At 38.8% G+C, this 19,652-nt stretch overlaps 1 protein-coding gene across 2 annotated transcripts in view; it reads right to left on the bottom strand.

Moving 5' to 3' along the window:
• Nucleotides 1–19,652, bottom strand: part of GMDS (GDP-mannose 4,6-dehydratase) — a 431,344-nt gene that overhangs the window by 351,246 nt on the left and 60,446 nt on the right. For both annotated transcript variants that reach the window (XM_087762225.1, XM_087762234.1), the window contains exons 2-4: nt 8,904–8,948; nt 5,256–5,343; nt 653–762 (exon numbers count right to left, since the gene is read on the bottom strand). In XM_087762225.1, coding sequence (XP_087618351.1) covers nt 653–762; nt 5,256–5,343; nt 8,904–8,948 — 243 coding nt within the window. The remainder of the gene's footprint in view (nt 1–652; nt 763–5,255; nt 5,344–8,903; nt 8,949–19,652) is intronic.

Raw genomic sequence — 19,652 nt, 5'->3', positions numbered from 1 at the left:
AATTAAAGTTATCCTCTCTACTCTTCATTTTATTTCCTCATGACGCAGCAGTACTTGCCAGGGTCAAGTTACTCATCTTCAACAAGGCCTTTTTGTTTCAGTTTCTATAACTTGATTTTTCCAACCAAAAACCCAGCAATGTTATAATACTGCAAGCAGTAGCAAAGCTGTTTCGCCTATTTGTATGTCAGTCTTTCAAAGAATACCACTTGCATGAAAACTAGTATAGACGAAGCCTTTCTAGAAGTGACACACTCAGATACACGTATTGATTTTAATGCAAATGAAAATGTGGTTCTAAGCGCTGTTTGGCCTAACACCACTGCATAGCTTCTCCACTAGGGCTGATGAGCAGCAAACTCTACAGCAAAAAGTTGTTTCACATGGTAGAAAAATTAGATTTTTAAACCCGTGGATTTTGTTGATAATGACAATTTAACCTCACTTATTCTGATGTCTTAATATATATTCAGTAGCAAGACTCATGCGGTAATTCAGCACTGCAGCAAACAACTATCTTGATTTAAGGCAATGTTTACCTGTCGAAGTTAGCAATTGTTAAAATGGCTATAAACGCTGCAGTCTAGAATAATCAAAGCAGTATAGCACCATCAACGCACATTCACAATTCTCAGCGCTAGAAGCTACTCACCTTGACGTGGCTCTGAGCTCCCAGGTTGTATATCTCAGTGGGTTTGACTTCATTAATGATCTTCACCAGGCAGGTGCTGTCCGTGAGATCACCATAGTGCAGCTTCATGTCTTCAGAGTTTAAGAACACAGAGTTAATACATTTTAGTCCCAGAACAATATGGCATTCGTGGTCCAAATCCTATTCCAGGTTTAAAATCCAAATAAACATTTATAGGAAAAAGAGATCACCGGCTGAACAAGGTTTTGCTTGTTTTTTTCCCCCTGCTTTAAGCAGAAAATGTATTTCCCTGCAGGAGTAATGAATACTGTTTCAGATTTGCTTTTCAAAAATCTGATTTACCTAGCAACATTTATATAATTTGTTTAATAGTTTACACTTCATTAACCTAGGCTGTATAAATTACATCAAGGTCATATACAGAATTTCACAAAAAAAAGCACATCATTTTAGTTTAGGCTTCCAATCTTTCACTCACAAAGTTTTTTAATAACTTCTTAAGCATACATCGACAGCTTTCTCCTCCTTCCAAAAATGTTGCACATCCTCACTGTGAATAATTTCACAACACAACAAAAATGCCTAAGGTACCTACAAGATGAATGTTTAGGTAACATTACAGTACAACCCACTGCATTTATCACTATTGTTTTTCCATTAAAAACAGAGATACACACTGGAAAGGAATTTCAGAGAACATTGCAACTGTCAATGAAACATGCTTCATGATATTACACACCAAAATCTCAAATGTGGTTAGATACATCAGTCACACAGCTGTTATTTATCCTTTCCCAACTGAGTTACTTTCTAACTTGTGTGTGAAAAAGTAGGTAAGAGCACGAGACCAGCTCCTGCCAAAATTAAAAGAGTAGGTTGCAATGGCTTATCAACTTGTCCTTGGTTTCAGACCCTGACCTGTCAAGAAGTTATTCCAAAAGTGAAATTCATTCTGATAAAACAGGTCTCCTTTTCCTCTTATTAAAAAAAAAAAAAATCACGCCACCACACTGCTATTCACATATCTATTCAACAAAAAGAAAAATCTTCTTATAACTATTGATGAATGAGCTGTTTATATTTGCCATATTTATATAGATTTTCATTTGATGGTTTTGACCTTAATAAATTTACATTTACATTGCCCTATCTCCAGGAAAAAGGAGAAATTCTTATTTCAGTACAGTTTAGCAGTCTTCCCATTGGACAATGCTCACCACTTTTTTGGGGCTGTAGCATCTACAGATATAATTAACTTGATATTTTTCTTTTTTTTAAATCCTGAAACCAAGAAATACAGGGTTTATTACAAGAGACCATGATATGAATCCACAGTACACTTTTTTAAAAAGCTGTAGAGATATGTGAACTTTGTTTTTATTTTTAAACAATTTAAGGCAGCAAGGAAGTAACAGATCACACAGTTGTCAGGTGTTCAGCTGTGTACATTCCTAATTAACAGGTACTTGAGGCTCTTCAGCTTGATAAAGTGATACAGTCCAGCAAGTCAACAGTATATTCTTGAAATCTGTTTTTAAATCCACATTGCTTGAAAAGAACAGTTCTGAAAAGACTTCAAGAGCCAGTAGAAGCTGTGGCTAACAGGCAAGGGAATGGTAGCACAACTTTTTTTTAAAAGAAAGATAACTGTGATTAAATGTGAGGGCTGGTAAGCAGGTTATGACCCTTTTTCTGCATACACGTCAATTATCCATGGTGTGGGCTGCCTTCATTCCTGCCACCAGTTCTATACAGGCTGTGCTGGAACAACACCACATTTCCACTTGTATGGAATGCAACTGTCCTGCTTCCCGAATGAAATTCAATACATGAAACCAATTCTGCCTGTGGGCCACAGCATGCACAAGATCCCAAATAGTTATAAGATAAAACTATTTGGATATTGGTGTTAACCTGCAATCCTCAAAACTGTTAGGGTTCAGACCACCTTAACAACTGCTGCATTTTTCTTGCAACACTAAATAGGGACTAAGAGCTAGCACCACCTAACCTGTTTCTCTGATGGCAGTTACCACCTTTTTCAGGACAACTCTGGGCTGGTGGGAGCAGGGAAGAACCCAAATGCACTACCCTTTCTGTACCAGAAAAGAAAACTTCCCCTAGGCAACAAGGGCCCCTCTTCTTCCTCTGCTTACCTTGTTTGGGAGTTAAACAAAATCTCCCTGCCAGCTGAGCCAGCCTTTCAGAGAGGATGGAGCAGAGGACACTGTTACAAGAGGAGGCCCAGGGAGCTACAGCAGCTCTGTAGAAGCCTTAGGGTCTGAAAGAACAACTGGTTCCTCTCCAGCCTAAGCAGCAGCTGAGCAGGAAAGAGGTGCCACAGCCAGGCTCCCTCTTCCTACAAAGACAAAGACATCCAGTTCTGCCATGATCCCCAAGCCAGGGAGCAGTCTCAGAGCTTCCCAGGGGAAGGTGGGCTGCCAGCTGGGCTGAGCCAAGCATCAGCCATACCCTCCCACAATTACCTTAAATTTAAAGCTCTGAAAGGGGAATGCCCATTTTGGTCTACCATCAAGTCTTCAAAGCTTCTTGTCCATATGGCTTTTTTTGAAGGGGAGCAGGGCATGAGGCTCTGTTCATTTTCTGACCCATGAAAAAGAGGTCTTTCAAGAATAACAGGCTAAATGGAAAGACTTACTAGAAACAGCATTTATTTGATGCAAAGATTTATGAACACAGATCAAATGTCAAAAGCTTTGGGTTTCAGTAATATTATCCAATGTAAAAAACCTCCTTACCAAGCAATAGCTGGAGGGCTCACATCAGGAAACACCTTGTTTTCCTTCTTGTTCTCCCTACTTTTTTTTGTATAAAGAGGTTCACTGTCTATGAAGATCATCATCTTGCAATGTATAATCAGTTCCTCATGGGAAGAACACATAGGGCATAGACAAAATTAGGGTTTGCTCACATCAACCACTATTGCTTCTTTGCTTCCTCCAGTACTGCCTGGAAACCCATTGTTTCCAAACAGTTTCCATGGAGCAGCCTTTCCTGAGATTCCAAGTCCAATTCCTCCTCCTCCTCCTATTCATATGGCTGCATTCCTCAGTTAAAGGAAAATGAGATAAAAGTGGGGAAAAACATTTAAGGTCTGCTTGCTTTTTCCTTTCTTCCATCTTTTTCCTTAAACGTTCATATATACATTTATCACGATCTACATTGTCTTCTCAAATCACTTTTCATATGCACAAGATGGTCCTCACAATGCATAGGCTCCTGCTTGATTTCTTTTGCTTCATTTTACCATGTAAGCCATGAATGTAAATCATGGGAAATACAGTTCTCACAATGTCCACAACAGAAGTACAGGTTTCAGTATTCTTCATGAAGATATTTTATTCAATTTTACCCCTCTCTCAATCAGATATTTTAAGCAGCAATGCACAGTAAGTGGCAATTATTCACAGCAAATACCACGGAAGTCAAGTCAGAAATTAAATATTTTTTTTTAAATTACAAGCAAAGATCAAGTGAAATCTAAAAGTTGCATTATATATTACAATTTGATAAAATTAGGCTCTGTTTAACCATGGTGGGAAGCAGACTTCAAAAAGGCATGAGATTCATTTACAGCAAGGAGATATTTAATGTTAACAATACCTTAAATTGTACTATTTAGGACAGCATCAGTCTGCACAACTCTACAAAATATGCATAGCATAGAGAACTATATGCTTGTTAAAATGCTCAACCCTTCTGCTGAACAGGAGGCATCCAACATTTGAGCTTCTTCTCATTAAGTGACCAGTTAACCTTCTTTAAGGTAAAATATTCAAACAATTTTTGCAAAGTGTACACTAAAGGTAATAATTTCAGCTTTCCAAATTATCATTGGTAACAGAGAATACAGTAAATTGTCAGCAAATTTCCAAGAGCAATGCCTTTCCTTCAGGAAAAACAGGTAATCGTTTCTTTGGGTGCAGAAATTCAGAAGGTCCAAAGATTCATTCTTCCTGTCATCAGTAAGAACTGCTCTTGTCTTATTCATGCTGTCATACAGGCTGTCCCAAAACCTTCACCTCCATCAGGTACTAAAAAGCTCATGAGGAAACAGAAGTGGAGTGCTTAAGATAACTGCCTCAAAAAAAAAATTTTACTATTCTGATATCTCTGTGTTTTCAACCTCGCATATGTTTTTGCAGGCCCAGCCATTTTCTAATTGCTGCTGCTAGCTATGTGTGAACCGTGTCAGCATTTCTACACAACAGAAAGCGCCTCCCTGGGCCCCTCTCATATTTTCCCCTCTTAGTAACTCACACGCAAGAGTATCTATACTTTGTGTCACATTTTGATCAGAGAAAAATCAACACTTTTGTTTGAGATAGAGCATCTAGCTAACACAAGCAGAGAAAAGGGAAACTTCACTATCAAGGTTTTTTGTTTGTTTGTTTTTGTTTTAAATAACCAATCCTAAGACAAGCATGGCTTAAAAATAACTACTCATTAATAACATTTAGGTAGAGGAAACTGGGATCCCCTTCTTGCTCCCAGGGACCTTTCTTCACCAAACACACCCTACAGACTAAAAAAGAAAAAAAAAACAAAACCACACAACTTAAATATAAAAACAAAGTCTTACTTCCTTCAATGTGAGCCTGTGGGTTCTTATAGAGGTGTTCAATCCGGCCTGTATTAAAAGAACTAGACCGACGAACGATGCCATGCACCTGGGGATTGAACAAGGAAAAATACAAAAGGAAAGTGGTAAACATTAAGAGGAAAGTGTTTATCATCATCATCGCTCTTTTCACATGCATGGGCCTAATCCTTATATCAGGTAATCAGAGCTTGTCACTATTGCTAAAGGCAGACAGTTATCCAAATTGTAACAAAATACTTGATGAGCTCTGATGCAGTCATATTTATTTTAGTACCCTTAAGTAGTTTTACCTTCTCCCTTATTGACATCACTAGCAGCCCAAGCATCATACTCAGTACAGAGAACACACTGAGTTGCCCTAGAGCATCATCTCCTAGTGAGTGAGACTTGCCAATGTTACTGGAGTTAGAAAAGTCAAGATAACCACTTCTCCCTGGTTGCAGAAAAGTTTTTCTGGAGCCAGAGATGATAGGCATGGAAAAAGCAGCAGCAGGAGATGCGGCTAGGGAAAGGAGAGAGGGAGCAGAGAGGAGAGAAGAGACAAAAAAAGACAAGGGGAAAGAAGGGGCAGCAGCTACCAGGCCCAAATATATTTTAGAAAACAGCTGTTATTCACTTTCTGGGGTGTTGGAAGAACAGCTAGAACAGTCAGTGCTGTTTTGTGGACCTCATGAGTCAGTGTTCTCCAATGGGTTACAAGACAAACAGGCAAGCCTAAGGCTGAAACGCAGACTGGGAATTTCCTTTAACCAGCCACAATAAATAAGTCAGTGAAAAAAACCCACCAACTAACATTAAAAGAAAAGCCATTTGTGTCTAATACATTAGAGAAATTGTTCAAACACTGATCCTGTTTCCTCCTTATGTAAGATAGACCCATGTGTGCTGCCAAAATTCACGTTAGCTTAGGTTACCAGCTACAGAAGTTGTGCTTGCCCAAATGAAATAAAGCTTCAGCATCTGACTGTCCTCCATTTCTCCCTGCCCTTTTTTTCTGAAAGTAAACTCTTACACTTCGATGCATCCTACACTTGGTTGGGTTGGGCCATCACTTTACTCTCTCACTTCATGTTAATTTGTACCTGCGAGAATATACCAGCAGGCACAGGCAGTGTTCGGGGTTTTGGTTTGGGGATTTTTGTTTTACACAGAACACAAACCATGGTTATTGACACAGAAAACACTTTTTACTATCTTACATCTGAAACTTAACTGAGTTTGGTGGCAAGATCTTTAATAATAGCTGAATAGCTTCATCTTTACAACTTGCAAGCCGAATTTATGATGCCAGTTTCCTTGCAAAAAATCTCATGTGCCCAGCCACACAGCAGGCTCACAACATACCTTGTTCTACAATTCAAACACTGAACTTTCCACAACTGAGTAAAATATTTGCATTTTGATGATCAATGGGGAACTGAGAAACATGGTCCCCCAAAAGAAATTTCCATCAAATAATGAATTTATGAAGATAAATTTTCAAACTTATGTAGTTAAAAGCCCTGTAAAAATAAATAATTATAGAATGTGTGGATAATTTATAGGGACATAAGGTTTAAAGAGAAACACTTTCAAAAAAACTCTTCCATAATAACTTCACTTTTGTAAGACATGGTGGAAATATTTGGAGTACTCAGATTAACATCTGTTTTGCTGAGTAAAAAAATAATCAAACTTTGCAGTTTTAAAGCATCAAATTATTCTAAAGGAAGCTAACTGAAGTGCTCTATAACACTTCTAGCAAAAATAAATATTTTGCTTAAAGTTCTAATGAGAGACTTCTTGAGCTCTCAGTTATCTGTCTCTGAAGTCATGCTGAAATTCAGGTTCACGCAAATGATTGACCAATAAGTCAAATCTTGCCAGCTCAAAGCCTGATGAAAGATTGTGCTTCCAAGAGCTTTGTGTCAGCTGAATGACTGTAATACCAACATTTGACCAATGAGATGTGCTAAATGCAGTCACCCCAGGACTTCAAAAAGTTTCAGCAAACAAACAAATCCAGAGAGCCTGTTGCATCCAGTGACAGCAAGAAAACATGCAAACCCAGCTTTTTCTTTTCTTTTTTTCCTCCCACTCCTTTTTCTGGTATGCACATACAAGAGAAAAAACCTGCCAAATGCTTAATCCATGACAGCAATATTACCGTAAAAAACTGATGAAAGGTACCTTTGTCTGCATGGGACAGGTGAAATGCAAGCTTTGTGACAAGCCAAAATGTGTGCAAACTGGTTGATCTAGTTAAGAAGGTAAGATCAGTAGATTTTTCTCAATAGGGCTTGATCTTTATATAGATTGAAATTTTAAAAAGTCAAACAACCTTAGTTAGGGAGGCAATCAGTTATCACATGTACTTTTGTGTTCAGTTATTCAGGAACAGAGATCTCCAACTGGGAACACAGGAAAGAATTCCAGCAAATAGATGGGGAGTTGAGGAACAGAATTAAAAACCCTCTACCCAATTATTGTAACCTTTCTACTGTGGAAAGGGTTATATTTCATTTTAGTTGCAGTTAGCAGTTCCCAATTTCATTGTGGACTAGGAGAGAGCATGTGCTTATGCCTTTAAAGTAGCAGAAGCAACCCCTCTCCCCCAAATGGAATAGAGGAATAGTAAAAATAATCCAATTACAACACTGACAAAACACCACCAATAAGCAGATCTAGCAACAAAGCAGGAGAAAGGATGGAATAAGAAGGCAAGATTAACCATGGTCAAAAGCATGGAAAGCACACATTGGCTGAGAAGAGACTTCTCACTAAGCTCTGAAGCAGTATTACAGCTGAAGCAATAAAATCCATTATTAGAATGAGCATTAGGCTTTTACTAAAAACCCAGAAAATATTACATTGTGGGGATATTAATTTGACCACCCCTTTCCTTCCATTATCATACATTTTGGAAGCATCTTTCATGACTGAAGGCAAACATTCTCACATATAGGCCCACAATAGTTCAAAACTGTCAAATCATACCATAATAATGTGATTGTTGCTTTGCTGGGCCACAAAAAAGATGATTTTGCCAGGAAAAATTATGCAGCAAGAAGGAATCAGACGCCCTTTATCTTAAGGAAAAGGTAAATGAAAAACAGGTGCTAAGCAAGAACATAATTAATCCAAGAGAAGGGGTGGAAAGTAACACTACCAAGGGGGGGGGAGGAGGGGGGAAGGGGAGGCTTTTAAACAGAGAAAGCAAAATGCAAGGTTTTCATTGCTGAAGTGTAACTGCCAAAATAGAAGGGCCTTTAGTGTGGAGAGATAGGAGGGGAAAGAGAACAAACAAGAGATTCTTATTCCTTTATGTGGTACATTGCATCATAAATTATTCCCTAATTCCTTACAGTTTTGGCTCACACAGGTTGCTGCTTATCTGAGTTGGCGGGAAACATGCAAAGCAGCTATACCCTGAGGAGAAGAGGGAATCCACCAGTGGACATTAGATGATAAATAGTACAATAAGCTGGCATGATTACAGGCCATGTTGCACATTCCTCTCCAGAGTTTTGATTTGTTATCTAGGGTTGGAGTGGAAAACATACACAGAAAAGGACAGAAGCAGAGGAAGCCGGAGCTGCAGCATCCAAACGACTCCATCAGCCCACAGCCGGTCACCGAGTCACTCACCTCATAGCCTTTTTCCAGCAGGAACTCGGCCAAGTACGATCCATCCTGGGAAGAGTAAGATGTAGGAAAATGTTAGAAACACAGTGAATGGGCCTGGGAGATTTGGACTGTTTGAGGTCTCAAAAAAGAGAAGAAAAAAATTTGTGGTAAGTTTGACCAGGTAACAAGCATATACTTTGATTTCTCCAGATTTATACACTGACCTAAAAATACTATAGATGCTTTTTGGTTAGTTTTAGATTAAGCAGCAGTATATTTTAAGATAACTTGCTTACAAATGCTGATTGAGAACGCCCGTCTCTTGAATCTCTTCCCAAGTTCCATTATAAAGTGCCTGGGGACGTCTTTTTGCAAAATATCCTAACCACAGTTATTGAATTTGAACTATTTTGGAGATAGGGAAGGAAAAACATTCTAGAAAAATTGATGCAGGCTTGACATACTCTGCAAGCCAGCGTGCCTCTGTAGTACTGTGTCACGCTCACGTCTCCCTTGCACCCATGCTCCTTCCACAAGCCTTCTGAAGGCAGCAATAATTCTGCCTGCCTGACCAATTGAGTTTTCAAAACCATTCCTAGCACACCCTATATTTATACTACAAAATACAAGCCATTTTCACATTTTATATATCATTGAGGGTTGAGAGTTTGGGTTGTTTTGGTTTGGGGTTTCTTCTTTTTTTTTTCCCCCCCTTCCTTTTAAATCCTTGTCAAGCTAATTAAACTCCCCAAAACCAAATACTTCAAAACACATGCTAGAGCATGTTTTCCTGAAATAAGATGATTTTTCTGGCAACAGTGTTGCCAGGATTACCAAATACAATGTCACATTATCCTTATAAATGCGTACGCACCATCACAAACCCAGCAAAGTTCACCCCTCCAGAAGAGCGCTCACTAACCAATTCAGTGAATATTACCCATGCCCAAAAAGTCTGCATCTTTTAACTGACTTTTTGAACCAGTTGTTCCTTTAATATGTGAAAGTATTCCAGAGTCAATTGACTTGCTACGGAAAAACCATAAAAACATGAGATGCCACCTATGCTTACATGCTTACTCTACTATGTGGATCTGCTCTGCCATGATCACAGCCAGGGACATTTAAGTGCAAAACTAAACAGACATTTCTTTGGTCCTCTTTTTAAAAGCATGTTTCTCCAGAGAAAAACCTCTCTCACTTCAGATTAAATGAACTTTCCTTGTTTCATAGACAGCCTAAGGAGAATAACATACTGAAGTAAGAAATTTGAGATGCTCTAGGAGGCCCTAGAGCAGCAGGACTGTCAGTGGAGACTGCTTACTACGTTGACAGCAAAATCATGCCTCAGTCTATGCAAAATGGCACTGTGCAGTGTACAAGGGGCATGTTGCTGTATGTTTAAAACTCCAGCATTAGAAAAAAATGAGTGACTTTACGGTAGAAGTATTTCACAAAGTCTTACACAGTCTAGAAGAGCTTGAAACCAAGAAAGAAAGTCTCAGCTTACATATTTCTCCCGCTACATGTACACACGTGTGTTCACATAACTTTACAGTGCCATAACTCATCAGTCTATGACACTGTTTGATCTGGAACATGATGAACCACATGGGCCATGGCATCACTGGAACAGTATATATTTCTGTACATCAAATGAAAAGAAAAAGACCCTGTTCAAAGGAGAAATTCAAAGAATATGCAATGGAAACTCTGGAGAAACATGGGGGGCAAAGCAGGGGGGATGACAACTACCTTTACTGTAGTTGCCATCTTTTTCATTAGTAATTCCTCCAGGATTTAGCAGAGGTGGATCAGAGGGAAAAAAACTTCCCAGTTCTCCTTGGTTGCTCAGTCCACTAAAATAAATATGTAAAATAAAAAGGAGGTGAAAGTGAGAGACCCAGAGAGTGCAAAGGAGATGAAAAAAGAAAGGCTGTGATTACTTAGGAAGTGGATGGGAAACAGACTTGACTAGGATTGAACCCTGTCAATAAGGTCTTGTTCTTCTCACCCAGGCCGTTGCTCAAACTTTCCAGTCGTCCTGGAACATTTTGAACCAGCATTGGCACTTGCTTCCTCTGCACTTCCTTTCCAGGTCTATCAAGTGATAGGGCAGGGCTTGACAATGAGTGGGAAACAGACAGCAAGTGTGAAAGCTACTGGTTTCTGGCTCTAGCACAGCACGCTGATTTACTGTCTGGTAATCGCACACAATGCGGATTCATGCTGTCCTGCACTGTGATACCGTATCACACATGGCCCCCAGGTTTCATGTTTCCCTTCCTTTTCTTTTCAGTACAGCAGCTGTCAATGCGAACGGCAATCAGAACAGCAATCAAAGTGTCCAAGAGTTTGCAGCTTGTAAGGATAGTACAATTTCCATCTTTTCCTAATAAGGTCAAGGAGTAAATAATATTAAGTAAGCTCTATTAAGTGATTTAAACCTTTATCCATAGGAGACTGCATTATGCATATAAATTCTATTATGAAAGCTATTGATTTCCATTTATACTACAAACAGCTTTCAAGATTCAGGAATCACTAAACCAGGAATGGAATATTAGAGGAACTAGGTGTTTAGCAACAAATCTCAGGGTTTGTTAGGGTTAGCAGATTTTGCTTTATTTGAGTCACATGCTGCCAACCATATCCATTCCTGGTTTGCAACTGAGTAGGAATGGACCAGCATGAAGTGCATGACTTGGTCAGACCCATGAAGCTGGGAATTGGGGGGCAGGGTCTTTTGTAAGAAATGTCACCTTGATCCTATTTCACTGAGCATTTTATCCCAAGACTATCAGTCTAAATCATGTCCTCCTTAATACTGAAAAAACTCCAACACCAGCTTAGGTGTTGGTGAGCACATTCAACCAGCAAGGCATTAGTACACCCATAGCCCAGTTTGATCATTGAGGTAGCTATAGGAACCCTACTCGCCAAAGTCAACCACAAAAGCAAGGTGAAAAAACACAGTCTATACAGATTAGAGTGCTTGGTTACAGTGTTCCCTCCACTAGGCAATATGCTATTCTACTTTAGAAGTGTTGTCATATTTGAGAGCTTATTTTTGCTAATGCAAAGTACCCAGCTATTGCTACTTGGTTTATAACAAATCAACAAAACCTCAGAAGACAGAAGTAGGTCCCTTAGTCTGTGGCCAAAACATCAGTCTTAAAAGAAAACAGCCTACAAGCTGCCTTTAAGTAGGATTGCAATGAGACCTGGCTCTGCACAGATGTGTCAGACCAGCTTGAATGGTCAAAACAGTTTAACAAGACTGATTAAATAAGCCACCTCAGTTAAAACAGTTCCTCATCAGCCTACTCTGACATATCAGACTTGAAGAATCACTATGCTGTCTTCAGCCAAATAGTAGTTTGAAAGCACATACAAAGAATGATACTTCAGCTGGCTTCCAAGACACAGCAACAGGTTTCCAACTGCAGCTGCCTTACAACGTGTCTGTAAAATTCCCAGACAAAAGAAAACAGTCACATAAACTAGAGTGAAACAACTTTAGGATGCAATATTTTATATTTAATATAGTAGTTAATGTCAAGACCTTCAATAGGCTTTGACACACTATCAAAGAAAACCTTTTCCAACAGAGTGAAGAAATTGAGACATAAACAAGAGTTACAGTGCTTTGCCACAAACATCTAGAATAAAAAAACTATCAAGTTTGACTTGATCCATGAGCAAAGAACAGGTTCATTTCTACAGAAAACTGAAAACAAGTGGAATTAAATAGCCTGTTTAACAATCCAAACCTCCTTTATTTTGCACTGTTCTACACAGGAAAATTCCACTTACAATGGACTCATTTTGGATTTATATTGATACATTCAGAGAAGGGCGTAAAAGCAACCCCAAATGCAAGACATCTTTGTCTTCTTCCTTTGATATGGCCAGTTCCAACATCTTTCCACAGAGCTCCTAGATTCAAGAACTAGATTACATCTTACATGAGCATTTGTAATCTAGAGAAGGAGACTCCCTCTTCCCCCCAGCTCCTCTCTGCTAATAAAGAGGAGTGGAAGAAAGTACTGGATGGATGAAGAAACAAGGGAAAAGAGACCAAGAGGAGAAGGAATAGGATTCCTTTTATTACTATTCCTAGAACTCCAGAAGGCATACATGGAGTGCTTTTTCAGAAGGACGAAAAAGGAATTAAAAACCTAACACAAGCGATACAAGTGTATTATGACCATAACACGGAGAAAGGGCTTCCATTGCAGGGGCACAGTATAAACATTTAAGAAGAAACATCCCCAAAGTATGGTGGTAAAAATGACATTCCCTACAAACATGCAGTGTTAGCAAATCCCAAAGCCATGCAGAGGATTGTGAGAAATCCTGCTGCAAGATCCCTAAAGAAACTGTCCACCAACAGTGTGCCCAGCCACAAAAGACAGTCACTCGAAAAGCACCCCTTCATCAGACAATGCAGCAAGGAAGAGAGCCTGACTGCTGTGCCACCTCCCATACTCCTCGTGCCTGCCCATTTGCAAAGGGATTAGCAATAAAGCCTGAGAACATAAAAATGCAACACACCCACTGTCAGATGCACTGTTTAAGGGAGGTGTTGCTTTTTTGACATTGCTATGATGGGCATGTATGATGAAATATCTGTCCATTTGCTACATGCTTATAGTTCTTCTCTGTACTTCTGTGTCACAAATAAGTTTTCAGACTTCATTATTCCTTTGGAAAAAAGTGCCATAATCTTCCACATATGACATGAAAGACCAAAGTTGGTTATACTTAAATTCAAAATTGAGTAAGGCTAGTGCCATGCCCTTAGGAATAACACTACAAAGGTGAGTTTATGGAAGTCCAGACTATAGATGGTGTCAATTATCAAGGTCATTCATAGCAGTTCTAGGTTTCTTTTGAACTACAAACTATAGCCGTGTTCTGCTGAAGTTAAATTTTGATAGGTTCAAATAATCTGTTTGGGGGACAGTGCGTGGAGAGAAGAGGCACACATTGAGCCATAGGACATGGGTTTTATTTCTTAAAGGGATCTTTCTGCAGTGATATTACCAACAGCGCACTGTTACCATTTTTGTTTGAATGAATAATCTATACTTCTATTAAAATATGCAGCAGCAGTGCCACTAGTAGCCTTGTACAATAAATCATTTCTTCATCAAATTTTAAACTTTTGCATAGCTATAAGCTAATGCTATTTCAGTGACTTACTGTGCTGGTTTTATCTGGAATAGAGTTAATTTTCTTCATAGCAGCTAGTACGGGGCTATGTTTTGGATTTGTACTGAAAACAGGGTTGATAATACAGGGATGTTTTAGTTATTGCTGAGCAGTGCTTACACAGAGTCAAGGCCTTTTCTGCTTCTCACACCACCCCACCAGCGAGGAGGCTGGGGGTGCACAAGAAGTGGGGAGGGGACACGGCTGGGACAGCTGACCCCAACTGACCAAAGGGGTATCCCATACCATATGACATCATGCTCAGCATAGAAAGCTGGGGGAAGAAGAAGGAAGGGGGACATTTAGAGTGATGGCATTTATCTTCCCAAGTAACTGTTACATGTGATGGAGCCCTGCTTTCCTGGGGATGGCTGAACACCTGCATGCTGATGGGAAGCAGTGAATGAATTCCTTGTTTTGCTTTGCTTGCGTGTGTGGCTTTTGCTTTACCTATTAAACTGTCTTTATCTCAACCCAGGAGTTCTCACTTTTACTCTGCTGATTCTCTCCCCCATCCCACCATGGGGGGAGTGAGCAAGCAGCTGTGTGGTGCTTAGTTGCCAGCTGGGGTTAAGCCATGACACTTATTAAGCTAGAGTATGGTGACAGATCCTTTGGAGCAGGGAACACACACCACTCTAAAGCAACATCTAAATAATTTTAATAACAATCCATAATAACAACTACTCATTTGTTTGTAGCACTCCAAAACAGCCTTCCTTCAAAAAAAAAATCCAAGAGAGTAATACAGTGTAATGTTATTTTTGCTGAAAAATGCATGCTTCTAATCATTTCCAGTGATTTACGGAGGAAATCAGTAATTTTTTGCAGCTACTATAAACAGAACAGTACTGCACTTTGTCTCAAGTCTTCAAGGCAATACTCGAGGTGAAGCATTAAAGTGTTCATAAAAAATTCTCCATACTGAATAAAGGAAGAATTATGAACTCTGAAGTATTTAACTGATTTATTAAAGCTGCCACCCTCCAAATGCAGTAGTTATTTTGCTATTTTGATTTGTATTCTGGCCAAGTAAGAATAGGAAAACAAGTGTCCTTTTGTTCCTGCAGTCAAAAGAAAAAGTCAAAAGGCAATAAATGTTTTAAAAAAAAAATCTTTGTTTTAAAACATTCCCCACTTAATTGAACGTTTTTTGTAATATATTAACTGCAGTACAACAAAAAAATTAAGCAGGAGGAAAAGTTATCATTAGCAACAACAACAAAAACATTCTAATTACATTACACTGTTCTGTTTCAATTAAGAGTTGTTTAAAAGTAAAAGAAAAGCAAAGTTGCTTTGGAAAAGTGAATCACCCTGTTATTTCCTAATCTGAGCTCCATCTGACCTCACACACTATTCCACTGGTAAACTATCAAGTTATATTAAGAGCTGCAACTGCAGTTACAGACAACAGCAACAAGTTTTTCTTCCTTCCTCCCTTCGGTTATCTTTATCCAAAACAACATTATTCACATCATCAATATTTATAGCTATTCTACTGTGAACCTCAGCATGGACACTTCGTCTAAAGAACAAACCTCTGCATCACTCTAAAGCCAACACGATCAGGATAAGCTTGTGTAATTCAGATTTGCTCCTTACCATTAGGAGAGGCAACCAATTATAAGTTTTGGCTTAACTTAAGCCAACAACAGTAAGGTAATCAGTGCAACACTGCTGATTTTTTTTAAAGTGTTGATATTTGAAAATATAAAGTCTTCAGACTAAAACATATGATATTCTACAGTAATCAAACGGCTTGCGTCTATCACGCAAAAAAAACAACATCTCGGCTTGGGAAAAAACAAGTTACACCATCCAACTGAGTATACTAAGGCTTTTTCCTCATTGCAGGAACCTGTGACACTTAATGTGTTATTTCCAAATACACTGACCACAAATTTCCCAGTGACAGTCAGGTGCTTGATAGCTTTTTAGAAAAAAATTAAAAATTATGGCCCTAAACTCTCAGGCTATGTGCTCAAACATTCAGATACCCAAAATAACTACTAGTTTTCAGATGCATCTGAAGAACTATTTTTATGAAGAGGAAAAGTATCAGTAGAGAGCCTTTTGAAGATTTTGAAGAACAAGCTGTTTCTGAATGCATGTTATAAGCCATAACACATTACTTTTTTTCTTCAATATGAATGTCTGCAGTATACTAATATAAAACCAGTTGTGACCTCTGAATTTGAGAAACCTAGCTGTATTTTTCTGTCTCACTAGTGAAACCACAGGGATTGGAGGAACATGTCTGTAAACATGGAAATGCAAATCATATGGACAACAGTCCACAAGAAAATTAAAACCTCTTACAGTGTTTGTAATGGGAAATTCATAACAGTTTTAAAACCCACAAGATGATTGTTTTGCCCATCCCTATTTCCTCCTGCTTTTGAAAAGCCACTGGTATCAGATGGCCTTTAACCTTTCCAAAATAGTAACAGCAGCTCCAACCAGCAGCAGCTATGAGCATTTTGGACATGCCCATCCTCGAGTACTCAGACTAACCCATCAGCCCCATTAGGTGACTAACACTGCTGCAGCCGACCCAGGGGGACACCCCTCAATCCGCAAGAAATGCAAACTAACCCCAAACACTACCCACTGGAAACTCAAACACGCAGAACCTCTTTTGCACAGAGCAAAGAAACCAGGAAACCCAGGACTAAGCTGCAGGACATGCTCTCAAAAGAGTAATTTTGACCTCAAAATTTGAAAGTTTGAGTTGTCACAGTAACAAACCATAAAGCTCAGAAATGGTTTTGGAAGAAACAGTGTCTGTTATGTTTAAGACAGATGAGTAATTTTGTGAAGTGACACCAGGAAGAAAATATGAAATCTTAGCATGCCATCTTTCCCTTTAACATCCTACAGAGGAAAACACCGAAACAAAAGCATTAACGTGGCTGTTACTGTAACTGGGGAGGCCATCTGAACTTATGACCATAGCTCAACACACATCCTATCAGAAATAATGGAGCCACCTCATTCCCAGGCAGAGCTACTTTTTTTTCCGCTGCAGCAGCCTACTACAGCTGCTGAGGTTAAAGCTGCTTTCACCATTGTAGTGCCAGCCTCTCACACTGATGCTCAGCAGGCTTTCTACCACTGCTGCTCACTGCCTGAATTTATGTTACTTTAAGTTTAGCCCAAGACATTGTTTCCTAACAGTGTGCAAGGTCAGTTATTTGAGAGAAACCAAAATAAACATTGCACTTGCTATCTTGTTTGCATGAGACCAAAGCCTAATGAAGGAGAGGTAAATGAGTGCAGACAAAGAAAAATGTTTAATTCATTCTTCTGTACTTCAGCTTTACATACGGACATAGCAATTTAGTCTGAAATATGATTTATATACAGAGAAACATAAAACCAGAAAGAAAGCATGTTCCAATTTGAGTAGAGAAGCAATGCACAGCAAGACAACTTTTAATTTCTTAGATGTTTGCATGGTTAGAAATTTGAAAATGCAGTCAGGAATGCTTGACTGGTATGTTGGAGCTTTAACAGCTCTCAGTCTTGCAATATTTGCTTGGGTGGAAGAAAAGCACTGCTCCTGCAATGATACAGTCTGCAAGTTGTGGGAGCAATCACTTTGTTTCCCCAGACATTTGAAGTTTTAGGACAAGACAGCTTGTGTTGCAACTGATTGTTACTCTCTTAGGTATTGCCTCTCCCAGTCAGCATGGTGAGAGGCCAGTTTTTACTGGTCTGGCATCTACTGAGGCACAAAGATTTTTTTGGGAACTCTGCTTGTTTATGCAATTCCCACCTTTTCATTTCACACTTCTCAGTTTTCAATACTAGTGGTCTTTAAAAGGTGGCCCCCTTCCACATAGTTGTGAATATTCAGAGAAGCTAAGAGACCAGCAAGCCTAAGTGTGATCACCATCATCCTGGAGCTCCAGGCAGCTCAGATTTCTCTTTACACCAGGAAGGGATACACGAAGAATAAGAAAACCCCAACCCTATCACAGTAATAAACTTCCTGATACTTTTGCAATGGAAGAGAAAAGGAAATATCTACCTGAAATTTCAAAACAAACAAGAAAAATGCAACAGAAATCCCAAAGCTAAAAACACTTGTGAAAGAATATCAATATTTGGACCAAAATGTTACATTTTAAATGACTCTTTACTTGGCTATTTGTATCACCTTTCCTTCAGGAGAAAGTGAAGAAACAGTAACAGGAGAAAAATGTAACAGGAGAGCTCTTAAGAGTTCTTCCTTAGTGTTCACTTCACACATACGCTCTTCTTCCCCCTAATGGGTATGTTATATATTTTGAGTCCTAAATACATAAAGCTACACTTCAATTCATTGAAAAAAACCAAAAATGATAGAAATCTTAAGATGACAAGTTCTTCCTATGCCTTTCAAAGCATTGTCCTCACAAAAAATCTGGAGAAACAATTAGCAAAGTCAAAGACACAGTCTACAAAGATTTGAATACAAAGCTTTTAACCAGTTTTTCCAAAGATAACACTTGCCAGAATTCCATGTTTTGCAACACGTTTTTATTATGCCCAGGAAAAGCTTCACATTTTGTCAGATATTTTTAAGTAAGAGTAAATATGCTTCAAAAGTTTTTTTTTTTTTACAGTCTAGGATTTATTGTTTTTTAAATACACAATATACTTTCTACAGTATAATTGCAAGTAAATTATATACATGGACTCAGTGGTAAAACCTGATTGAAAGAACAGAACTATTAATTCAGACAGTGCCTACCTTCCTCTGTAAGCAAAAACAACTGTTAGTGAAGATGCTTAACCGTATAATAAATACACTCATCTTCAAAATATTAAGTATAGATTGATTGAAATTGGACAGTAGACCTGATACCTCTGTTGCACATGGCTGCTCTTGCTAATCAAGCACTCCGATGCCACATGGACTGAGCTTCCTGGTGGCGAGAAGCCAAGCACGATAAGGATTATCTAGGTGATAGCAAAAGGATGCAGTGTTTTTTCAGAGAAGGTTGCAGAAGGTCATCCTTATATTTACAGATACCATACAATGCCTTGTGTACCCAACTTCACAGCTTTTCCTTGTCAGCTTCGAAAGGGGAAAAAAACCCACCCAGTTTCATTAATTGCCAAGGTTCTTGTCTAAGGGGAACTAGAAAGGGAAAGCGAGCAATCACATTTGCTTATCCTATCTGTCAGGAACAGGATTTGGAATAGACGACTACTACAAAGCTGCCAACAAAATACCCATCCCTTCAATTCATACAGTATTAAAAAACGCCTGCAGTTTGAGTTAGCAATAACCCCTTGTATCATCTTCAAGTGCAGTTATCAAAAGAATTTTTTCAGCTAGCTAGCTTTCATGAACAGCTTCCTAATTAAGGTTAGGACAGAGCTATATCAAGGTAAAGCAACTGTATAGTTTAAATATTTCCACATCAGTTTTGTTCCAAAGGATTATGCAGTTTTGCATAGATCTCTGAAAACAGAAGAACTATTTAAAACTTCCACAAAGAAGCCTCTAAGCAGCATCAAAATGAGTTACTTTAAAGAGCTTGTCACAAACATTTCTTA

This window comes from Nipponia nippon, unplaced genomic scaffold, assembly GCF_047370975.1.
Source record: "Nipponia nippon isolate SJK-2023a ecotype South Korea unplaced genomic scaffold, ASM4737097v1 scaffold_1, whole genome shotgun sequence".
Taxonomy (NCBI): Eukaryota; Metazoa; Chordata; class Aves; order Pelecaniformes; family Threskiornithidae; genus Nipponia; species Nipponia nippon.
Note: the sequence above shows the minus strand (reverse complement) of the source record. Positions and strands in the feature narration are given on the sequence as shown.